This window comes from Pan troglodytes, chromosome 20 (genome assembly GCF_028858775.2).
Source record: "Pan troglodytes isolate AG18354 chromosome 20, NHGRI_mPanTro3-v2.0_pri, whole genome shotgun sequence".
NCBI classification, from domain to species: Eukaryota; Metazoa; Chordata; class Mammalia; order Primates; family Hominidae; genus Pan; species Pan troglodytes.
In genome coordinates this window covers 24,233,374-24,255,225 of record NC_072418.2, presented here as the reverse complement: position 1 = coordinate 24,255,225, position 21,852 = coordinate 24,233,374, and the positions used below count along the sequence as shown (strand labels likewise).

At 42.4% G+C, this 21,852-nt stretch overlaps 1 protein-coding gene and 1 long non-coding RNA gene across 12 annotated transcripts in view; one reads left to right on the top strand and one right to left on the bottom strand.

The window, feature by feature from the left end:
- Positions 1–21,852, top strand: part of ZNF43 (zinc finger protein 43) — a 48,326-nt gene that overhangs the window by 11,128 nt on the left and 15,346 nt on the right. The window contains exons 4-5 of one of the 11 annotated variants that reach the window (XM_063801442.1): positions 929–1,125; positions 2,902–3,082. The exons of 4 other annotated variants lie outside the window; for them this stretch is intronic. Coding sequence is in view for 2 of the 7 variants with exons in the window: in XM_009435156.5 (XP_009433431.2) it covers positions 4,887–4,889 (3 nt within the window). In the remaining 5 variants the exon portion in view is untranslated. Of the gene's footprint in view, positions 1–928; positions 1,126–2,901; positions 3,083–4,722; positions 4,890–16,048; positions 16,171–21,852 lie in introns of those variants that run through there. 6 more of the 11 variants (XM_054672860.2, XM_009435156.5, XM_063801444.1 and 3 more) reach the window with 6 other exon arrangements.
- Positions 4,577–21,852, bottom strand: part of LOC107969853 (uncharacterized) — a 37,086-nt gene continuing 19,810 nt past the window's right edge. The window contains exons 2-3 of the long non-coding RNA XR_008540869.2: positions 8,858–8,957; positions 4,577–5,385 (exon numbers count right to left, since the gene is read on the bottom strand). This is a non-coding gene — a long non-coding RNA (uncharacterized LOC107969853). The remainder of the gene's footprint in view (positions 5,386–8,857; positions 8,958–21,852) is intronic.

Genomic DNA, 21,852 nt, shown 5'->3' with positions numbered 1-21,852 from the left:
CTCATTTCTAAACCTAGCTCATAGGCAGGTGAGAACTCTTTTCTCTAGACCCAGCCAATTGGAGAGATGTTGACTCTAATGCATGAGCCTAGGTCCACAGGTATGATTATGAGTTTGTATTAGAAAAAAAAAGTCTCAGAGCAAATTGTGACTATCATGGATATTGTATAAAGCCCTCAGGTAGTATAGAGAGTTCTATAACAGGGCCTGGCACCCAGGTGACATTGTGACACTCGTATGCAAACCCAGCCAACAGTGAAAATTGACAACTTTCCACATGAACACAGCTCACTGTTGAAGTTCTGAATCTCACACCTGGAGGTGGTTGGAAAATTGACTCTCAAATGTGGATTCGGTTCACACGTGGGCTGGTGACTCTCAAACCAAGATTCAGCATACCTGTGAGGCTGTGACTCCACTAAGGGGACACAGTCCACAGCAAAGATGGAGGCTCTCATGGATGTATCCAGTCCACCGTTGAGATTGTGACTTGTGTACTTGGACTCAACATACAACATGTGTTGACTCTAATACTAAGAAATGGGATGTGTGGGATTGTTCATTCCTACATTTTTTTGTGACTGTGATTGTAACATACACCTTTGCCCAGCACCTGAGTGATTTGACTCTCCTGCCTGGTGCCTAGTGCACAGATCGGATTGTGACACATTGCTGAATCCAACACCTAGGTGGTGTGACTCTGTACTTTTGCCTCAGCACTGCCCACAGGGGGGCATTGTGACATATCACTGGACCCCACACCCTGGTTATGTGACTCTTCTGCCTGTGCCCTATCTTCATGGGCCATTGTGACATTGCTATGTGCAACATCCAGGTGATGTAACTTTCCTTGCTGGATCCTGCTTGCAGGAAGCATTATGATCTATCTGCATCCATCACCCAAGTAATGTGACTCTCTTTCTACCAGGTTGCTGCTTACAGAAAGAATTGTTACCTATCACTGGGCCAGCACCTAGCTGTTGTGATGCTTCTTCTTCTACCTACATTCAGCTCACAATGTAGATTTTGACATACTGCTGGGCTAAACACCAAAAATGAAGTTACGTTTTTCCTCAGCACTTTCCTCATCAGGCATTGTGACATATTGTTTGGCCCAGAACTAAGGTAATGTGAGCCTCCTGCCTGAACCCTGCCCATAGTGGGCATAGTGACATATTTGTGAACCCATCATCCATATAATGTGACTTTCTTACTTGGCTTTTCCCTATAGGAGAGACTGTGACATATATTTGAGCCCAGAAACCAAATAATTTGACCCTTCTTTCCTGCTATGGCCATGCTCCCATAAAAGAGAGTGACTTATTGTTGCGATTAGCACACAGGCTATGTGATTCTTCTGCCTGGTTCCTCTCCACAGGAGTTACTTTGACATATCTCTGGGCCCATTACTTAGATGATGTGACTCCTCTTATTCCTGGGATGTGTTCACAGTTTGGATTGTAACATATCGCTTAGTCAAGCACTTTTGTGATGTGACTCTTCTCTCATGCTTTGGCTTTGTCCACTGGGGTGCTTGTGATATGTAGCTGGGCCCAGCTCTTAGGTTATGTGATCTCTGTTTTGTTTTGTTTTTTTTGTTTTTTTTTTTGCCTGATCTCTGCATACATTTTGTATTGTGATATATATGGCTGGGTCCAACACCTAGGTATTATGAGTCTCCTGAATGGGCTCTGTTCAGAAAGGTATTATGACATATTCTTTTTTCTTCATCACTTAAATGTTGTGACTCTCCTTTTTTGACTAGAACCTGCTGCAAAGGATAATTGTGAAATATCACTGGACCCAGCACCTAGGTGATGTGACTCTCCTTTTTGCCTGGGTCTCACATAATTTGGGTATTGTGATATATTGCTGAGACCAACATCTAGGGGATGGGAAGCTCCTTTCTTGACCCTAACCACAGGAGCTTTGTGACATATCTCTGCATCCATGATCTAAATATGTGATTCTGTGTTTCTGCCTGCACCCTGCTAACAGAGAAGATTACGACAAATTTCTAAGTGCAGTGTATCTTGTTTATCTTGTGCTGACCTCCTATCTCATCCTGTGACTAAGAATGCCTAACCTGGGGAGGCAGCCAAGTAGGTTTCAGCATATTTCACACAGCTGCTATTCAAGATTGAGTTGCTCTGGTTTGAATGCCTCCAACATTAAGATCCACTATAAAATTATGAAAAAAGTCTAGAGTAAATGAGAATTAAATTAGGATGGGCTATTCTACCCTGGGTGCGGTGGCTTACTCCTGTAATCCCAGCACGTTGGGAGGCCAAGGCGGGCGAATCACCTGAGGTCAGGAGTTTGAGACCAGCCTGGCCAACATGGGGAAACCCCGTCTCTACTAAAAATGCAAAAATTAGCCAGGTGTGGTAGCGTACATCTGTAATCCCAGCTACTCGGGAGGCTGAGGCAGGGGAATTGCTTGAACCCAGGAGGTGGAGGTTGCAGTGAGCTGAGATTGCACCACTGCACTCCAGCCTGGGTAATAGAGCGAGACCGTATCTCCAAAAAAAAAAAAATTTAGAATGGGCTATTCTGAAAGATGTAGCAATAATTATATTTGTGTTTATGAGTTTTTTTATTAACCTCTACACTTGATAATAAAAGAGGTTTCCACTGTTAAAGGAAAATAAATCTCTTGATGCCAAAATTACTAAGCCACTAGAAAAGTCAAGTTGAGAACTATGTCAGGCAAACCTGCCTCCCATTTTATTTCTAAATAAGATAGCTACAAAGATAAAAAAGCTACATACTTTCTTTACAATTAGCCAACAAGGAAATTCCTTGAGAACCAAAGACAGACAGAACTCAGAGTCATTTCTCTGAGCCTCACCTGAGACAAATGCACATCTGATTGCTTCCTCTGCTCTGCTGTTAATTTAGATATGCAGATTCACTGAGCCAGACTAAATTGTATTCAGTTGAATGCTTATCAAGGACTCAAGAATCCACACTTTTATCTCTTATTTACTTATGACCTGGAAGCCCTCACCTCAAGTTATCCTGCATTACTGGATCAAACCAAGAAAGAGAGAGAGGAAGAAGGAGGTGGAGGAGGAAAAAGGTAGGGAAGGAAGATCTTATACATATTGATTGATGTCTCATGCTTTCCTAAAAGGTTTAAAAGCTGCTGGGCACGGTGGCTCACACCTGTAATCCCAGCACTTTGGGAGGCTGAGGTGAGCAGTTCACCAGGTCAGGAGACATCCTGGCTAACAGGGTGAAACCCTGTCTCTACTAAAAATACAAAAAATTAGCTGGTATTCATAGAAAATACAATTTTTAATTATTGAGTAATCTGAATAAATGAATATATCATTAAAAAAAATTAGCTGGGCATGGGGTCATGCACCTGTATCCCCAGCTACTTGGTAGGCTGAGTCAGGAGAATCGCTTGAACCTGGGAGGCGGAGGTTGCAGTGAGCCGAGATCGTGCCACTACACTCCAGCCTGGTCGACAGAGCAAGACTCCATCTCAAAAAAAAAAAAAAAAAAGTAAGTGTAGGCAAATGTAGATGCAAATACACATCTGTTTACACAAATTCCTACTTTCAAAATCACAGAGAATGGTCACTTTTTAGCCTTTTTATGAATAAAATCCTGGATTCCATTTATTATTCCATTAGAACTTCTGTACCTATTTTGAAACTTGAGATTAAATTGTCTTTTGCTGAGTTGCCCAGTTTATATTTCAAGTAATACTATATCATGGGAACACATTAGAGATTTTCTATATTTTTATGTTTTGCATCAGTTTCTAAAACCTGGAAATTATCTTGTTTTGAATTTCTTATGAAAATGGAATACTATCCACTAAGAATATTCCATTAGCATACTGCAACTTAAAGTCAGGAGATCTAAACTTTTTCTGGTAACATTACCTATATTTAGCTTTTAAAAAAATGTTCTCTCTCTTTTTGTATATGCTTTTTAATTTACTTTTTAAAATGTGCATAACATTTCCTTGAATTCTATTAATGGACCTCAATGCTTTAAAAAATTTTTTTGATAAAATAACTCAGTCTGAATGTGATGGTTCATGCCTAAAATCCCAGTACTTTGGGAGGCTGACTTTGTAGGATTCATCGAGCCCAAGAGTTTGAGACCATTCTGGGCTATCTAGTGAGGCTTCATCTCTACAAATAAAAATATGATAACAAATTAGCTGAGCATGGGGCCACATGCCAGTGGTCCCAGCTACTCAGAAGGCTGAGACAGGTAAATTGCTCGAGCCTAGACTGCTGAGGCTGCAGTGAGCTGCAGTCATGACACTGCACTCCAGCCTGGGTAACAGAGACCCCCTCTCAAGAATAAGAAAAACCCCACAGAGGATAAATAATAAAATATTCAATGTTTGTAATACTTCCTACTCAAAGGACCAGAAGCCAGGAAGGTCATAAAAGCTGAAATTCAAAAACAATTAGTTTCATTTTTTAGTAGCCATATAGTATATTACTTATAAGTGAAGATGACCTTATACACAAGGTTAAAGGCAAATACCCTCTGGGTTGGGCCTGCTCTGCTCAGGGAGGAAGCCCTGCCTGAAAAGGCGGCAGCCTAGGCTGTCATTCTTTATTCTTTCAGCCCAGCGTCTGATCACATCTTTCATTCAGGGTTTGCGGGGGCAGGACCTTAGAAGTTATCCAATCAGGGACGCTGGGCTGGAAACCATCCAATCAGGCACGGGGCAGGAGAGGACAGGGTGGCTTCCGGGATGTGGCGGGGCCTTTGGCTGCAGTTGGAGCTCCGCTTCTCGTCTTCAGTCTTCTGTGTCCTCTGCTGCTAGAGGTCCAGCCTCTGTGGCTCTGTGACCTGCAGGTATTGGGGGATCCACAGCTAAGACGCCAGGACCCCCCGGAAGCCTAGAAATGGTGAGAGTGCCGGTCTGACATCCCGAGAGGGGGAAGGGGCTGTGGCGTGACTCAGGCCTTCCCGCAGTCAGCTCCACAATCTGCGCGTGCCGGAGTTCTTGCCCAGCTCGGCCTCAATCCCCTTCAGCCATAAGATGGCGGCTGCTCTGGGAGGCGGCCCCGGGCGTCCTGTCTCTTCTCTGCGCAGTGACTGTGTCCCGGCTTGCAGCCCTCTGTGGGCACCTCTGCAGCCGCAGCGCGGCGTCTCTCCCAAATTGTGCAGGGGCCACAGGAGGGTCGTCAGGAGAGAATCCTGACTCGTGATGCAGTTTCATGAATGGGAAGAGCTTTGGTCCGTGGCATTTCTAGTCCCTCTTTTGGTCTATTAGAAACAGGAGAGTCGGCCGGGCGCGGTGGGTCACGCCTTTAATCCCAGCACTTTGGGAGGTCGAGGTGGGTGGATGACGAGGTGAGGAGTTCGAGAGCAGCCTGGCTAATATGATGAACCCCGTCTATACTAAAAATACAAAAATTAGCTGGGCGTGGTGGCGCGCGCCTGTAATCGCAGCTACTAGGGAGGCTGAGCAGGAGAATCGCTTGAACCCAGGAGGTGGAGGATGCAGTGAGCCGAGATCGCGCCATTGCACTCCAGCCTGGGCATCGTAGTGAGACTCCGACTCAAAAAAAAAAATATGAGAGTCACCACAAAAATATTAATCAAAGAGTAATTTAAGACTGTAAGGTTTGTAGTTTGGGGTCCATGGGGAATGAAGGATTTTTTTTTTTTTTTTTTTTTTTTTTGAGACGGAGTCTCTCTCTGTCCAGGCTGGAGTACAGTGGTGCAATCTGGGGTCACTGCAGCCTCCCTCTACCGGGTTCAAGCGATTCTCCTGCTTCAGCCTCCTGAGTAGCTTGGAACTACAGGCGCGCACCACCACGCCTGGCTAATTTTTTCTATTTCAGTAGAGACCAGATTTCACCGTGTTGCCCAGGCTGTCCGCCTGCCTCGGCCTCCTGAGGTGCTAGGATTACAGGCGTGAGTCACTGCGCCCCGCCAGGAAAGACTTTTAGAAGGCGCATGATGAAGAAAACCAAATTCAGTACTTTGTTAGGTAGAGTTACATAGTTTTTTAATTTGTACGATTAAGGTGGAAATTTCCTGGTTATATAATCGGGTTAATTGGCAGTTTATAGTTGTTTAAGGCTGAATTTTTTTTTTCCTCGGTGTAGTAATTTACAAAATATACATTTGAGTTAGATTTTTATAAGGTAGAAACCCTGGCATTAGAGTGAGGTCAGTCTAATTGCCTGCCACTTAATTATTTTCACACTCCACAGAAGAGTGATTTTCCTCTGCATTTTTCTCATGTTTCAAGCAGGGTCTGAAGTCTGCACCGTACTCCCCATTCCTCCAGCCTAATGGATTTGAGTAAAATGCTAAATTTTCAGTCCAGGCAGGGTGGCTCACGCCTGTAATCCCAGCACTTTGAGAGGCCGAGACGGGCGGATCACTAGGTGAGGAGTTCGAGACCAGCCTGGCCAACATAGTGAAACCCCGTCTCTACTAAAAATACAAAAATTAGCTGGGCATGGTGGTGCATGCCTGTAGTCGTGGCTGCTCTGGGAGGCTGGGGCAGGAGAATCTCTTGAACCTAGGAGATAGAAGTTGCAGTGAGCCAAGGTTGCACCACTGCACTCCAGCCTGGGCAACAGAGAAAGACTCCGTCTCCAAAAACAGAAACAAAAAAAATTAGCGAGGTGTGGTAATCCCAGCTACTTGGGAGGCAGGAGAATTGCTTGATCTCGGGACGCGGAGGTTGCAGTGAGTCGAGATCGCGCCACTACACTCCAGCCTGGGCCACAGAGTGAAACTCCCTCTGAAAAAAAAAAAAACTAAACTAAATTTTCCTTTATTTCTGACATTCCCAAATGCCACCTTCTTCTCCGCAATTCACGTTATCAACTATTTTTTCTTTTTTTTGTTTTTTTTTTTTGAGATGGACTTTCGCTTTTGCTGCCCAGGCTGGAGTGCAATGGTGCTATCTCGGCTCCCTGCAACCTCCGTCTCCCGGATTCAAGCGATTTTCTTGCCTCAGCCTCCTTAGTAGCTGGGATTACAGGTGCCTGCCACCACACCCAGCTAATTTTTTTATATTTTTAGTAAAGACGGGATTTCACTATATTGGCCAGGTGGTCTTGAACTCCTGAGCTCAGATGATCCACCCGCCTCAGCCTCCCAAAGTGCTAGGATTACGGCACTTAAAAATAGCCACTGCGCCGGGCTTTTTTTTTTTTTTTTTTTTAGTGTACATTTTAGATACAGAGATACGTTTTAGATAAAGATATTTTAGATATCTGTACATTTTTGATACAGATATTTTAATTATTTTTTGAAAAATCATTGGATGGACTTAAATAAATTTTCCTTCCTTCTTTCCTTCTTTCTTTCTTTCCTTCCTTCCTTCCTTCCATCCTTCCATCCTTCCTCTCGGTTTGTTTCCCAGGCTGGAGTGCAGTGTTGCAATCTCAGCTCATTGCAACCTCCCGGGTTCAACCGATTCTCCTGCCTCAGCCTCCCAAGTAGCTGGAATTACAGGCACCTGCCACCGTGCCTGGTTAATTTTTTTGTATTTTTAGTTGAGACAGGGTTTCACCTTGTTGGCCAAGCTGGTTTCGAACTCCTGACCTTGTGATCCACCCGCCTTGGCCTCCCAAAGTGCAAGGATTACAGGCGTGAGCCACCGAGTCCGGCCTAAATTTTGTTTTCTATTTGAAAATATTTTCCATATTGAAAAGAAAGCAAAAAATAATCCCCTTACACTGTTTGTAAAAAATAAAAATCTCTGTGCCTCTTTTCCTTTTCTTTTTTTCTTTACTTTTTTTTTTTTTTTTTTTTGAAACAGTGTTGCTTTGCTGCCCAGTCTGGAGTGCAGTGATGTGATCTCTGCTCACTGCAACCTCTGCCTCCCTGATTCGAGTGATTCTTTTGCTTCAGCCACTCCAGTAGCTGGAACTACCGGCACCTACCACCATTCCCAGCTAATTTTTGTATTTTTGTTAGAGATGAGGTTTTTCCATGTTGACCAGGCTGGTCTCGAACTCCTAACCTCAGATGATCCACCCGCCTCTGCCACCACGCCTGGCCTCTTTTTTCTTTTTGTTTTCCCTAGGCACAAGACTCTTCCCCCCCCGCCCCCCCCCTTAAGATGGAGTTTAGCTCTTGTTGTCTAGGCTTGACTGCAGTGGAGCCATCTCAGCTCACTGCAACCTCTGCCTCCTGGGTTCAAGCGATTCTGCTGACTCAGCCTCCCGAGTAGCTAGGACTACAGGGATGCACCACCACGCCTGGCTAATTTTGTATTTTTAGTAGAGACAGGGTTTCCCCATGTTGGTCACGCTGTTCTCAAACTGCCGACCTCAGGTGATCCACCCGCCTCGGCCTCCCAAAGTGCTGAGATTATAGGCATGAGCCACCACACCCAGCCAGAGACTTTCGGAATGTTTTTAGGTCAAGTTTTTCCTTTCGAAAAATGTGGGTGATTTTTCCTCAGCCACACTTCATTTTGTTGTTTTTGTTGTTTTTTTCTGATCCTGGGTTTCAGTACTGTCTAGGGATAAACCAAGATAACCACCATGGCTCTGTGTGCTACAGTGTCACAGCCTGGGTGTAGTGGCTCATGCCTGTAATCCCAACACTTTGGGAGGCCGAGGTGGGTGAATCACCTGAGGTCAGGAGTTTGAGACCAGCCTGGCCAACATGATGAAATCCCGTCTCAACTAAAAATACAGAAAAATTAGCTGGGTGCAGGGGCAGGCGCCTGTAATCCCAGCTACTTCGGGAGGCAGAGGCAGAAGAATCGCTTGAACCTGGGAGGCCGAGGTTGCAGTGAGCTGAGATCACGCCATTGTACTCAGCCTGGGCGACAGGAGCGAATCTCTGTTTAAAAAATAAATAAATAAAATAAAATAAAATAAAAATTATCATTTACCTTTCTCTTTCCCAGAGTGAGTTTAGGAATCTTCTCAGGTGTCTTTTATTTTATGGCTGAGTGATTTTCAACAGAATTCCAAGGCTTAGCTTTTAGAATGCTACCAAGGAAAAGAATAGGGAAAATCTATTTTATTTGGCTGTACAAAATTAATACATTTTTATAAGAAAACGTGGTATATAAGTGGTGAGTTACACAGATTCATAAAAACATCAGTTACTCTCTTTGCAGGGTAAATTTGTAGAGGTGATTATCTGTATTCTATATCCTATCATCTTGATTTCTGAGTTTAATGCTACATTTTATGAGATGAAACTTGGTACCTCCTAGAAGTGTTTTCATATGACTAATTGTTTACCACATAATTTTTTTTTTTTTCAATTGACATGGAGTCTCACTCTGTTGCCCCGCTAGAGTGCAGTGGCACAATCTCGGCTCACTGCCCCCTCCATCTCCCAGGTTCAAGCAATTCTCCTCCCTCAGCCTCCCGAGTAGCTGGGATTACAGGCGTGTGCCACCACGCCCAGCTAATTTTTGTATTTTTAGTAGAGATGGGGTTTCACCATATTGGCCCGGCTGGTCTCGAACTCCTGACCTTGTTATCTGCCTGCCTTGGCCTCCTAAAGTGCTGGGATTACAGGCATGAGCCACCGCGCCTGGCTGGTTGTCTTGTTTAGTTAGTCTGTTCATAGTTTTCTTTGCTGTGCAGAAGCTCTGTAGTTTAATTAGGTCCCATTTGTCAATTTTTCCTTTTGCTGCAATTGCTTTTGGTATTTCCATCATGAAATCTTCTGGTTCTTATGTCTAGAATGATTTCCTAGGTACCTTCCAAAGTTTTTTTAAAAATAATTTTACATTTTAAGACTTTAATTCACTTTGAGTTGATTTTTGTATATGGTGTAAGAAAAGCATCCAGTTTCAGTTTTCTACGTAGTATTAGCTAGTTATTTTAGCAAATTTATTAAATAGAAATTTTTTTTTACATTTCTCTTGTAAGCTTTGTTGAAGATCAGATGGTTGTAGGTGTGTGGCATTATTTCTGGGCTCTCTATTCTGTTGCATTTGTCTATGAGCTTGTTTCTATAACAGTACCATGCTGCTTTGGTTACTGTAGCCCTGTGGTATAGTTTGAAGTCAGGTAATGTACTGCTTCCAGTTTTGTTCTTTTTGTTTAGGAATGCCTTGGGTATTTAGGCTCTTTTTTAGTTCCACATTTATTTTAAAATAGTTATTTTTAGTCCCGTTAAGAATGTTTTTGGTAGTTTGGCAGAAACAGAATTAAGTCTGTACATTTCTTTGGGCAGTTTGGCCATTTTAATGATACCTTTTCTATTCATGAGCATAAACGGGTTTTCCATTTGTTTGTGTCATCTCTTACTTTTTGAAGCAGTTTTAAAATTCTTGTCATAGAGATCTTTCACCTCCCTGGTTAGCTGTATTTCTGGATATTTGATTCTTTTTGTGGCAAATAGGATTGTGTTTTTGATTTGGCTTTTGGCTTCAATATTGTTGATGTACAGAGATGTTACTGATTTTTGTGCATTTATTTTGTATTCTAAAACTTTGCTGAAGTTGTTTGTCAGTTTAAAAGCTTTTCTGGAGCCGGGCGTGGTGGTTCATGCCTGTAATCCCAGCAATTTTGGGAGGCCGAGGTGGGCGGATCACAAGGTCAGGAGTTCGAGGTCAGCCTGGCCAACATGATGAAACCCCGTCTCTACTAAAATTACAAAAATTAGCTGGGCGTAGTTGTGTGGCTTGTAATCCCAGCTACTCAGGAGGCTGAGGCTGGAGAATTGCTTGAAACCAGGAGGTGGAGGTTTCAGTGAGCCGAGATTGTGCCACTGCACTCCAGCTTGGGTGACAGAGCAAGACACCGTCTCAAAAAAATAAAATAAAAATTAAAAAAAAAAAATTTCTGCTGAGGCTATAGGGTTTTCTAGGTGTAGAATCATGCTACCTGCAAACAAGAGTAGTCTGACTTTCTTCCTCTTTCTCTTGCCTGATTGCTCTGTCCAGTACTTCCAATGCTATGTTGAATAGGAGTGATGAGAGAAGGCATCTTTGTCTTGTGCCAGTTTTCAAAGAGAAATGCTTCCAACTTCTGTGTGTCCATTCAGTGTAATGGCTTTGAGTTTGTGACAGATAACTCATTATTTTGAAGTATGTACCTTCAATGCCTAGTTCATTGAGGGTTTTACATGAAGAATGTTAAATTTTCTTGAAAGATTTTTCTGCATCTATTGAGATAATCTTGTGGTTTTGGTCTTTAGTTCTGTTTATGTGATTAATCACATTTATTGATTTGTGTATGTTGAAATAACCTTGCATCCCAGGGATATAGGCTACTTGATCATAGTAGATTAGCTTTTTGATGTGCTGCTGGATTCAGTTTGCCAGTATTTTGTTGAGAATTTTTCCATCATTTTTTATTAAGATCATTGGCATGAAGTTTTCTTTTTTTGTTTTATACCAGGTTTTGGTATCAGAATAATGCTATTATGTAATGAGTTGGGGAAGAGTTCCTTCTCAATTTTTTGGAATGGCTCTAGTAAGAATGGTATCACCTTTTTTTTTTTTTGTACATCTGGTAGAATTCTTCTGTGAATATGTCTGATCCTGGTTTTTTATTGGTTTCTAGGCTATTTATTATACTTCAATTTTGAATCTTGTTGGTCTCTTCAGGGATACTTTTTTTTTTTTCAGTCTTTGGAGGATGTACGTGTCTAGGAATTGATCTATTCTAGATTTTCCAGTTTGTTTACATACAGGTGTTTGTTACAGACTTGAATAATTATTTTGTTGTTGTTGGGTCAGTGTTAATGGCCATTTTGTCATTTCTAATCTTGTTTATTTGGATCTTCTCTTTCTTCATTAATCTCTCTAGAGCGCTATTTATCTTATTAATTCTTTCAAAGATTTTACTCCTGGATTTCTCCTTTTTTTTTTGTTTTTTGTTTTGTTTTGTTTCATTTTGTTTTTGAAACAGAATCTGGCTCTATTGCCCAGGCTGGAGTGCAGTGGCACAACCTTGCCTCGCTGCAACCTCCGCCTCCCTGGTTCAAGCAATTCTCCTGCCTCAGCCTCCCGAGTAGTTGGGATTACAGGTGCCCACCAATACACATGGCCAATTTTTGTATTTTTAGTAGAGACCGGGTTTCACTATTTGGCCAGGCTGGTCTCGAACTCCAGACCTCAAGTGATCTGCCCACCTTGGCCTCCCAAAGTGCTGCGATTACAGGGGTGAGCCACCGCGCCCAGCCTTCTCCATATTTTTATCATTTTTTTTGTCTAACTCTCCAGTTCAGATCTGATTTTTGTTTCTTGTCCTCTGTTAGCTTAGAGGTCAGTTTGCTTTTTCTTCTCTTGTTCTTTTATGATGTCAGGTTTTGTGTTTTTTTTGTTTTTTGAGACGGAGCTCAATGAATCCAATGTCTACTGAAATTCAGATGTTCAAGAGTTCAATATGTCCAGAGACCTGGCTGTTGTAAAAGAAAATATAAATCAGAGGCATTATTATCCTACCTGAAAATAAGAGAGACTATCTTGTTCAACTCTTTTATCTTAAAGCATTTAGATTATATGGAGATATTTTTGTTGCTTTTTTGAAATATATTTAAATCATATTAACAGCCAAATAAACCTTTTGGCATTCTTTTGACTCAAGATTGTCTTTATTTAAGACCTCAGATTCATTGCTTATCCTTGATTTGGGAAAATTTAATTTTTTTTTTAGTCTTTTAAAGTAGACACAGATTTGTTTAGATTAAAGCTCATTTTAAGAGCACACAGAAGTTTAGCACGAAGAACGAATTAAATTTAGAAATACAGAATGGTAAAAACTAAAAAATACTGAATAAATTTCTTTGACAGAAAACTGATAATCCAAGGTAATCTAATATTTGCAGGCTGAAGTACTTACACTGCAAAAGCAAGAACAGTTCAGTGTGTAAACTCAACCTTGGAGTCTGTGTAGTTTTTTTTGTGTGTGGTGTTTTTTTTTTTTTTTTTTTCTTTGAGATGGAGTCTCACTCTGTCACCCAGGCTGGAGTGCAGTGGCACGATCTCGGTTCACTGTGACCTCTGCCTCATGGGTTCAAGCGATTCTCCTGCCTTAGCCTCCTGAGTAGCTGGAGTAGCTGGGACTACAGCCATGTGCCACCACGTCCGGCTAATTTTTTTTTTTTTTTTTTTTTTAAACAGAGTCTCGCTCTTTTGCCCAGGCTGGAGTGCATTGGCGCCATCTTGGCTCACTGCGATCTCCGCCTCCCGGGTTCACGCCATTCTCCTGGCTCAGCCTCCCAAGTAGCTGGGACTACAGGCGCCCGCCACGGCGCCCGGCTAATTTTTTGTATTTTTAGTAGAGACGGGGTTTCACCGTATTAGCCAGGATGGTCTCGATCTCCTGACCTCGTGATCTGCCCGCCGCGGCCTCCCAAAGTGCTGGGATTACAGGCGTGAGCCACCGCATCCGGCTGTATTTTTTTTTTTCCTTAAATTTACTTTTTTTGAGACGGAGTTTCACTCCTGTTGCCCAGGCTGGAGTACAATGGCATGATCTCAGCTTACTGCAACCTCCGCCTACTGGGTTCAAGTGATTCTCCTGCCTCAGCCTCCTGAGTAGCTGGGATTACAGGCATGCGCCACCATGCCTGGCTAAATTTTGTACTTTTAGAGTAGAGACAGGGTTTCTCCATGTTGGTCAGGCTGGTCTCAAACTCCTGACCTCAAGTGATCCACCCGCCTCAGCTTCCCAAAGTATTGGGATTACAGGCATGAGCCACCGCGCCTGGCCTAATTTTTTGTATTTTTATGAGAGATGGGGTTTCACCGTGTTAGCCAGGATGGTCTCAATCTCCTGACCTTGTGGTATGCCCGCCTTGGCCTCCCAAAGTCCTGGGATTACAGGCATGAGTCACCATGCCTAGCCTAAATAGTTATTTTAATATTCTTACTCATACTTTGAAATATAAAGTAGTTTTAACTGAAATACGGTTACAGACAATTTTTTAAAATACTACATACATTATGACTAGTACATTAAAGTTGGTTATACTTAGATATTTATATCTCATAAATATCTAAGAAAAGTCACTACCAAATTGTTACAATAGATATTAGTCTGACATGCTTATTAATTTATCCAATATGGATAATTACAGGGAAGCTTAATTTTAGTGTCTTTCATTTAACTAAATTGGAATGCTGCTATTACAGGACAGATAAAAACAGGTCAGGTGGCCACTCAAAAAATATAGTAGCTCTTCAGAGGCTGGGTACGGTGCCTTACGCCTGTAATCCCAGCACTTTGGAAGGCTGAGGCGGGTGGATCACCTGAGGTTGGGATTTCAAGGCCAGTCTGACCAACATGGAGAAACTCCATCTCTACTAAAAATACAAAATTAGCCAGACATTGTGGTGCATGCCTGTAATCCCAGCTACTTGGGAGGCTGAGACAGGAGAATTGCTTGAACCTGGGAGGTGGAGGTTGCAGTGAGCTGAGATTGTGCCATTGCACTCCAGCCTGGGCAACAAAAGCTCAACTCCATCTCAAAAAAAAAAAAAAAGGCCAGGCGCAGTAGCTCACACCTGTAATCCCAGCACTTTGGGAGGCCAAAGTGGGTGGATCACTTGAGGTTGGGAATTCAAGACCTGCTTCACCAACATGGAGAAACCCTGTCTCTGCCAAAAATAGAAAAATTAGCCGGGTATGGTGGTACATGCCTGTAATCCCAGCTACTCGGGAGGCTGAGGCAGGAGAATCACTGAAACCTGGGAGGCGGAGGTTGCAGTGAGCCAAGATCGCACCATTGCACTCCAGCCTGGGCAACAAGAGGGAAACTTCATTTCAAAAAAAAAAAAAAACACATAGTAGCTCTTCAGTTAGCAGTGTTGCAAGCTTGAATATATTACACTATATGAATAAACTCAAGATTTCAATTCTTCATCAAAAGGTGCATGTGGAAATTGTGAGATGTATTCCAATATGGAACTCCCATCCAATGGCTAGGAGATGAGACAGCAGCAGACATGGAAGAGAAACCTTAGAAAATTCTGCTGAGAATATATATTTTTTTCATAATGCTCATGTTTCTTGTGCTGAGAGTAGCTGTGCACTTCGTTTAGAGAGAAATTTGTTTAAGGGGAATATTTTTGGTTGACTCGATCAATCTTTCATCTAATCTAAGTTTTTTCTTAAGATGCTTTGAACTTCTTTTTTTTTTCCTCAATACAGTGTTACTCAAATGGAGAGCTGTTTTTCTTTCTAATGCTTTGGGTGTCTGTTTCAGAAGCTCTGTTAGTGTCCCGTGGTGCCTGTGAATGCACGATGAAAACTCTCGGAGTTATCATCATCTGAACTCATGCTGAAAACCCAACAGTTTTTTTTTTTTTTTTTTTTTTTTTTTGGAGACAGAGTCTCACTCTGTCGCCAGGCTGGAGTGCAGTGGTGCGATCTCGGCTCACTGCAACCTCCGCCTCCTGGTTTCAAGTGATTTCCCTGCCTCAGCCTCCTTAGTAGCTTGGAGTACAGGTATGTACCACCACACCCAGCTAATTTACCTATTTTTAGTATAGATGGGGTTTCACCATGTTGGCCAGGATGGTCTCGATCTCTTGACCTGGTGATCTGCCTGCCTCCTTCCCAAAGTGCTGGGATTACAGGTGTGAGCCACTGCACTCAGCCAAACCCAGCAGTATTTTTTCCATGTCACCACTGTAAGTAGAAACTGAGCCTGAATCACTGCTCAGGCTTAGTGAGCCTGCTGAACTGTCTTTCTGTCTTTGCAATCTCTTAAGCAGATTTACTGTGATGCTGCTCACATTCTGGTTTAATTGTGTAATAAACAATTTTATTTCTGTTCTGTCATTTTGGAGTTTCTCTGGGGCTGCAGAAATTTTTTTTTAATTCCATTTCCAAACACTGTCTTGAATTACCAGACATAATATAAACACATAAGGTGCCAACTAAGCTTTAATCTAGAGGAAACTTTTCCTTTCAGGCTTCCCGTCTATTCACAATTGTGCTGCAAAGTGTATGAGGTCCCCTAAATATGCAGGTGGAATTGTTTTTTTGCCTATTTGGTATATGTAATTAACTGTAGTCGCTTCTAGAAAGGATAGACAAGATTTCTACAAACTTCACAGAAAAGGAACCAACCATTTTACCTCTTTATTATTTTTTATTTTTTTGAGATGGAGTCTTGCTCTGTTGCCCAGGCTGGAGTGCAGTGGCACCATCTCGGCCTACTGCAACCTCTGCCTCTCGGGTTTAAGCGATTCTTCTGCCTCAGCCTCCCAAGTAGCTGGGACTACAGGTGAGTTCCACCATGCCCAGCTAATTTTTGTATTTTTAGTAGACGAAGTTTCACCATATCGGCCGGATTGGTCTTGATCTCTTGACCTCCTGATCCACCTGCCTTGGCCTCCCACAGTGCTGGGATTACAGGCGTGAGCCACTGACCCAGGCTATTTTACCTTTTTCAATGACTCTTGTATCCTCAGACCTGAAAGTGATTCACAGACCATGGGGCCCAGAAACCTGATCAAAGTAACGTGTGCATTGAGTAGACATGTGGACATGAGGATCTCCACTTTCTTCCTCTTGCTAAAAATGCCTTAAACTGTGTAGGTGAAACCTGCTGCCACTCCACCAGATTTAGCTCCACTAAATCTGCAGCCCCAAATTCTGATTCTGGGTTTCGAGATTTGAGAAATAAAAAAAAAACTTTAATCTGAGAAATGCAAGTCCTTTTTTCAAACTCAGAGACATTAAAATGAGAACACAATTATTTCTTTCTCCTCCCTTTGAACTATGTATTTATCTCTTGAAACTATTTTCTATTGCCACAAGTAGCTATAAACTAAACTAATAATGTCACACTGGACACTATAACCCATACCTTAAACCTTAACAATGTATATCCAATTAATAATCAGTGTTATTTCTGTAAATAAATAAGACTTCCTGACAACTGTTTTTTTTGGTTGGTTGGGTTGTTTGATTTTTGAGACAGTTTCACTCTTGTTGCCCAGGCTGGAGTACAATGGTGCAATCTAGGCTCACTGCAACCTCCACTTCCCGAGTTCAAGCAGTTCTCCTGCCTTAGCCTCCCGAGTAGCTGGGATTACAAGCATATGCCAACATGCCCGGCTAATTTTTTGTATTAGTAGAAACAGGGTTTTACCGTGTTGGCCAGGCTGGTCTCAAACTCCTGTCCTCAGGTGATCCAGCTGTCTTGGCCTCCCAAAGTTCTAGGATTACAGGCATGAGCCACCGTGCCCAGCCTAAGTGGACCTGACAAACAACTTTGTACCAGTCCACTCTCTGCCCCTCTTTTTTGCCTTTACAAATCTACTTGTAACTGCTGCTAAAGTTTACATTCCAGACAACTTGAATCATTGCTTCCAGGTTATAATCCTCAAGCTTGGCCCAAATAAATGATTTACTTATATTCATGTTGCCTCAGATTTCTTTTTTCTTTCTTTTTTCTTTTTTTTTTTTTAGGTAAACATATTATTTTAAATGTGCTACAGCAGCCTCTATGAGGGGATCTCTCTTTTGATTGTACCCTGCTTGCTTTAACACCCAAGAATGCAGAGCCAGGTTGATCCAACATAGAATCTGTACATATAGTTTGGCCTCTGCCTGGGATTCACAAGAGAGGGCCAGGTTTTGGATTGAGAATGTACAGAAAATCAACAAGAGACATTTTCTGCATTGTGAGAAATCAACATAGACACCTTAAAGACCCCTTTGAGAGTGTGGCTTTTTGAACTTTTCAGATTTTGCTCAGTGACCTGCTAACACTTATGTGAGAGGCTCCAGGTGTAAATAGAATCTAATGGCAGAATCTGTAAGCGTAAACAAGCATCTTAGGAGTGAGAGATCAAGACCACAAAATGTCCAGAGCTATGACCACAGCTATACCTACCCATAAAATACGATACTGGAGTAGGGTATTTTTGTCTTTTTTCTTACCTAAGAGCTAGCTAATCAGGACAGGTGATGCAGGTTCTGGAGCTCTACCAGGGCAGTTCTATTTTCTTTTTTTGAGACAGAGTCTCACTGTCGCCCCGGGCTGGAGCGCAGTGGCACGATCTTGGCGCACTGCAAGCTCCGCCTCCCGGGTTCATGTCATTCTCCTTCAGCCTCCAGAGTAGCTGGGACTACAGGCACCCATCACCACGCCCGGGTAATTTTTTTTTGTTTTGTATTTTTAGTAGAGACAGGGTTTCACCGTGTTAGCCAGGATGGTCTCGATCTGACCTCGTGATCCACCCACCTCAGCCTCCCCAGATGCTGGGATTACATTCCTGAGCCACTGCACCTGGCCGGGCAGTTCTATTTTCTATTTAGAATCAGCCTGAGGCTGGATGTGGTGGCTCACACCTGTAATCCCAGCACTTTGGGAGGCCGAGATGGGTGGATCACCTGAGGTTAGGAGTTTGAGATCAGCCTGACCAACATGGTGTAACCCCATCTCTACTAAATACAAAAAAAATTAGCCAGGTGTGGTTGCACATGCCTGTAATCCCAGCTACTTGGGAGGCTGAGGCAGGAGAATCGCTTGGAGGTTGCAGTGAGCTGAGATTGTGCGATTGCACTCCAGCCTGGGCAACAAGAGCGAAACATCATCTCACGAAAAAAAAAAAAAAAGGCCTGATTCTTTCTTGCCCGGCTTATCACTGGGCAGTCAGCTCTGGGTCACTGGGAATCCTCTCACAATCAACTAGACATCTTTGCGACATTTGAAAATGTCCAGAACAGAATTGTGTCAGGCTGACAAGAATGGTTAATTCTGCTCTGTCTCAGTCTAGGATAAATTAGTCATGCTGTTCTTGTTTCTCATCTTTTATAAGTTGGTACCCAGATGAGAGTTTTTCCAGTTTTCTTGTAGTTGGGTGAAAAACAGGAGATCTGGAGACTCAAACAGATAAACTAATTTCTACCATTTCATATGGCCATTAAAAAAATAGATGAAGCAGTCATCCCTATCATCCAGGAATTTTTAGTCTAGGCTAGCAACTGGATACATGGTTGAATTTAGCATTATATTGTTGGTACAATGAGTAGATGTGTGCAAAAAAAACTTTGGCTTTATTTGTCCACTTTCTTTGTATTGTTCTGACTTCTGATATCACTTGAAGGAATGTTTATTGAAAAAATATTACTGTTTCTATTCATCTTACCTTGCTAAGAATACATATTTATCTTACAATAATAAATTATCCTAGAAAACCTTAAGGGATTTGTTTAAATTGCTTATTGGTATATGTTATGAAATTGACAGGGCAGCAGCTAAAAAAGATTAAAATTACACAAACTCTGGAATTTAATTTTGTCTTAGGTAAGCTTAGGAAAAACCAAACAGGAAATAACCCAGTGGCATAGGGAACACAATTCTTTATTTTTTTTTTTTCTGAGATGGAGTCTTGCTCTGTCACCCAGGCTGGAGTGCAGTGGCGCGATCTCGGCTCACTGCAAGCTCCGCCTCCTGGGTTCACGTCATTCTCCCCCCTCAGCCTCCCCAGTAGCTGGGACTACAGGTGCCCGCCACCGTGCCCGGCTAATTTTTTGTATTTTTAGTAGAGACAGGGTTTCACTGTGTTAGCCAGGATGGTCTCGATCTCCTGACCTTGTGATTCGCCCGCCTCGGCCTCCCAAAGTGCTGGGATTACAGGCGTGAGCCACCGCGCCCGGCCACGGAACAGAATTCTACATAGGTTCATCTCTCTGCTTTTTTTCTGTTCAGATTCACCCCTTTTGGAGGCCTTATTTAGGTCAGGCCTGCTTATTGTTCTGTTTATAGTTTGGTTCAGATTCTGCGTGGAAGTATCCATGTTGTTTTAATTAAGTGCCTCGTGACTCCAAAATGAGGCTAGAATCAAGTATGAAAGGTTCAAGATACATACACAAGAGTTAAGTTTTACTTTGCACTAAAGGGTGGTTACAAGGCCTGTTCTGTTTGGGTTTGGTAGGGACAGGACAGTGTGGCCCATATTTCCATTACTGTAGCAAAAATTGCTGGTGTCCATGGCAGAGGAGGGCACCTGAGGATACAAAAGGTGAAACTCATATTAGTATCTCCATGGAGCAGTTCATTCTTGCTGAATCTCTTCGGTTATAAAGGACAAAAATAGGTGAACTTTTTCTGCAGGTCTTGGTCCTTCTGCCTGTGGGTGTGGTGGTAGTAGGCAAATAGGTGGTGCTGACAGCTTTAAAGGCATATTCTCAAGATGCAGGTGTAATTTGTCCAGAGAATCTCATCTGGAAAGGATTCCCGGAGATAGAGAAAAAAATGGCTTTTTTTCAGCTAAACATGTCTCAGATCAAGAGCTGTGTCCACTCTGCTTCCTGGAATGCCATGTGTTTAGTACTTGTAAACCTGTACTTTGCTACTTGTGTTTTTCCTCCCTAATGAGTTTGTTTTAACTGCTTTTTAAATTTTTATGATAGTCAAGGGTCTCTGCAAAATATTTCTTTTCTATATAACAGAGCCTTCTCTACATTCTCTACATCATGGCTTCTGATATGCCATGCAGAATTCTCACCATGACTTTATGAACTGCAATATTAAAAATGATCCTTTCATGGTTGTTGAACATGGGAAGGTGTGGATACTCAAGATTTCTATTGGGGAAAACTGGGGTCCTTACTAAAAATGGAGAACATGTAATGTTGAGTTTCAGTCTGTTTTTTATTAGCTCTATGCAGAACAGGATTCAGAAAATGCTTGTGTAAACAAGAAGACATTTATAAAGCAGAAAGTTCTGAAAAATACTATCAGGATATACTTGCTATATGGGTGCTAAAGATAGACTACTAAAAATTACTATTAAAAATTACAGCCTGGTTGGCCAGGCGCGGTAACACGGTGAAACCCCGTCTCTACGAAAAAAAATACAAAAAAAATAGCAGGGCGTAGTGCTGGGCGCCTGTAGTCCCAGCTACTCGGGAGGCTGAGGCGGGAGAATGACATGAACCCAGGAGGAGGAGCTTGCAGTGAGCGGAGATTCGCGCCACTGCACTCCAGCCTGAGCGACTGAGCGAGACTCCATCTTAAAAAAAAAAAAAAAAAAATTACAGCCGGGTGTGGTGGCTCATGCCTGTAATCCCACCACTTTGAGAGGCCGAGGTGGGTGGATCACTGGAGGTCAGGAGTTTGAGACCAGCCTGACCAACATAGTGAAACCCATCTCTACTAAAAACACAAGAAAATTAGTCAGGTGTGGTGGCACATGCCTGTAATCCTAGCTACTCAGGAGGCTGAGGCAGGAGAATTGCTTGAACCTGGGAGGCAGAGGTTACAGTGAGCCGAGATCGCACCATTGCACTCCAGCCTGGGCAACAAAAGCGAAACTTCACCTCAAAAAAAAAAAAAAAAAAAAAAAAATTACAGAACATGGGAGACATCTGTATCTTGAACTTTGCATAAAACTGATATTTCTTTATGGTTACATTTAGATTATAATTTACTTTTTGGGGGCAATATCACAGCAGTGATGCTGTGTCTTTTTGCATGCATCAGCACATCTTAAAATTTGTTCTAGTACATTTTATGTTAATTATTCACTTGATTATCAAGGGCTCTCTGACAGACTCTTTCCCTAAATAATTATTTTCCTTTTTTCTTTCTTTTTTTTTTTTTGAGACAGAGTCTTTCTCTGTCACCCAGGCTGTAGTGCAGTGGTGCCATCTTGGCTCACTGCAACCTCTGCCTCCTGGGTTCAAGCAAATCTCCTGCCTCAACCACCTGAGTAGCTGGGATTACAGGCACCCGCCACCGCACCCAGCTAATTTTTGTATTTTTAGTACAGACGGGGTTTCACCATCTTGGCCAGGCTTGTCTCGAACTCCTAATCTCGTGATCCACCCACCTTGACCTCCCAAAGTGCTGGGATTATAGGTGTGATCCACCATGCCTGGCCATTTGTCTTTTTTTTAATGTATATGTGTGTGTGTGTGTATATATATATATGCACACATTTATATATAA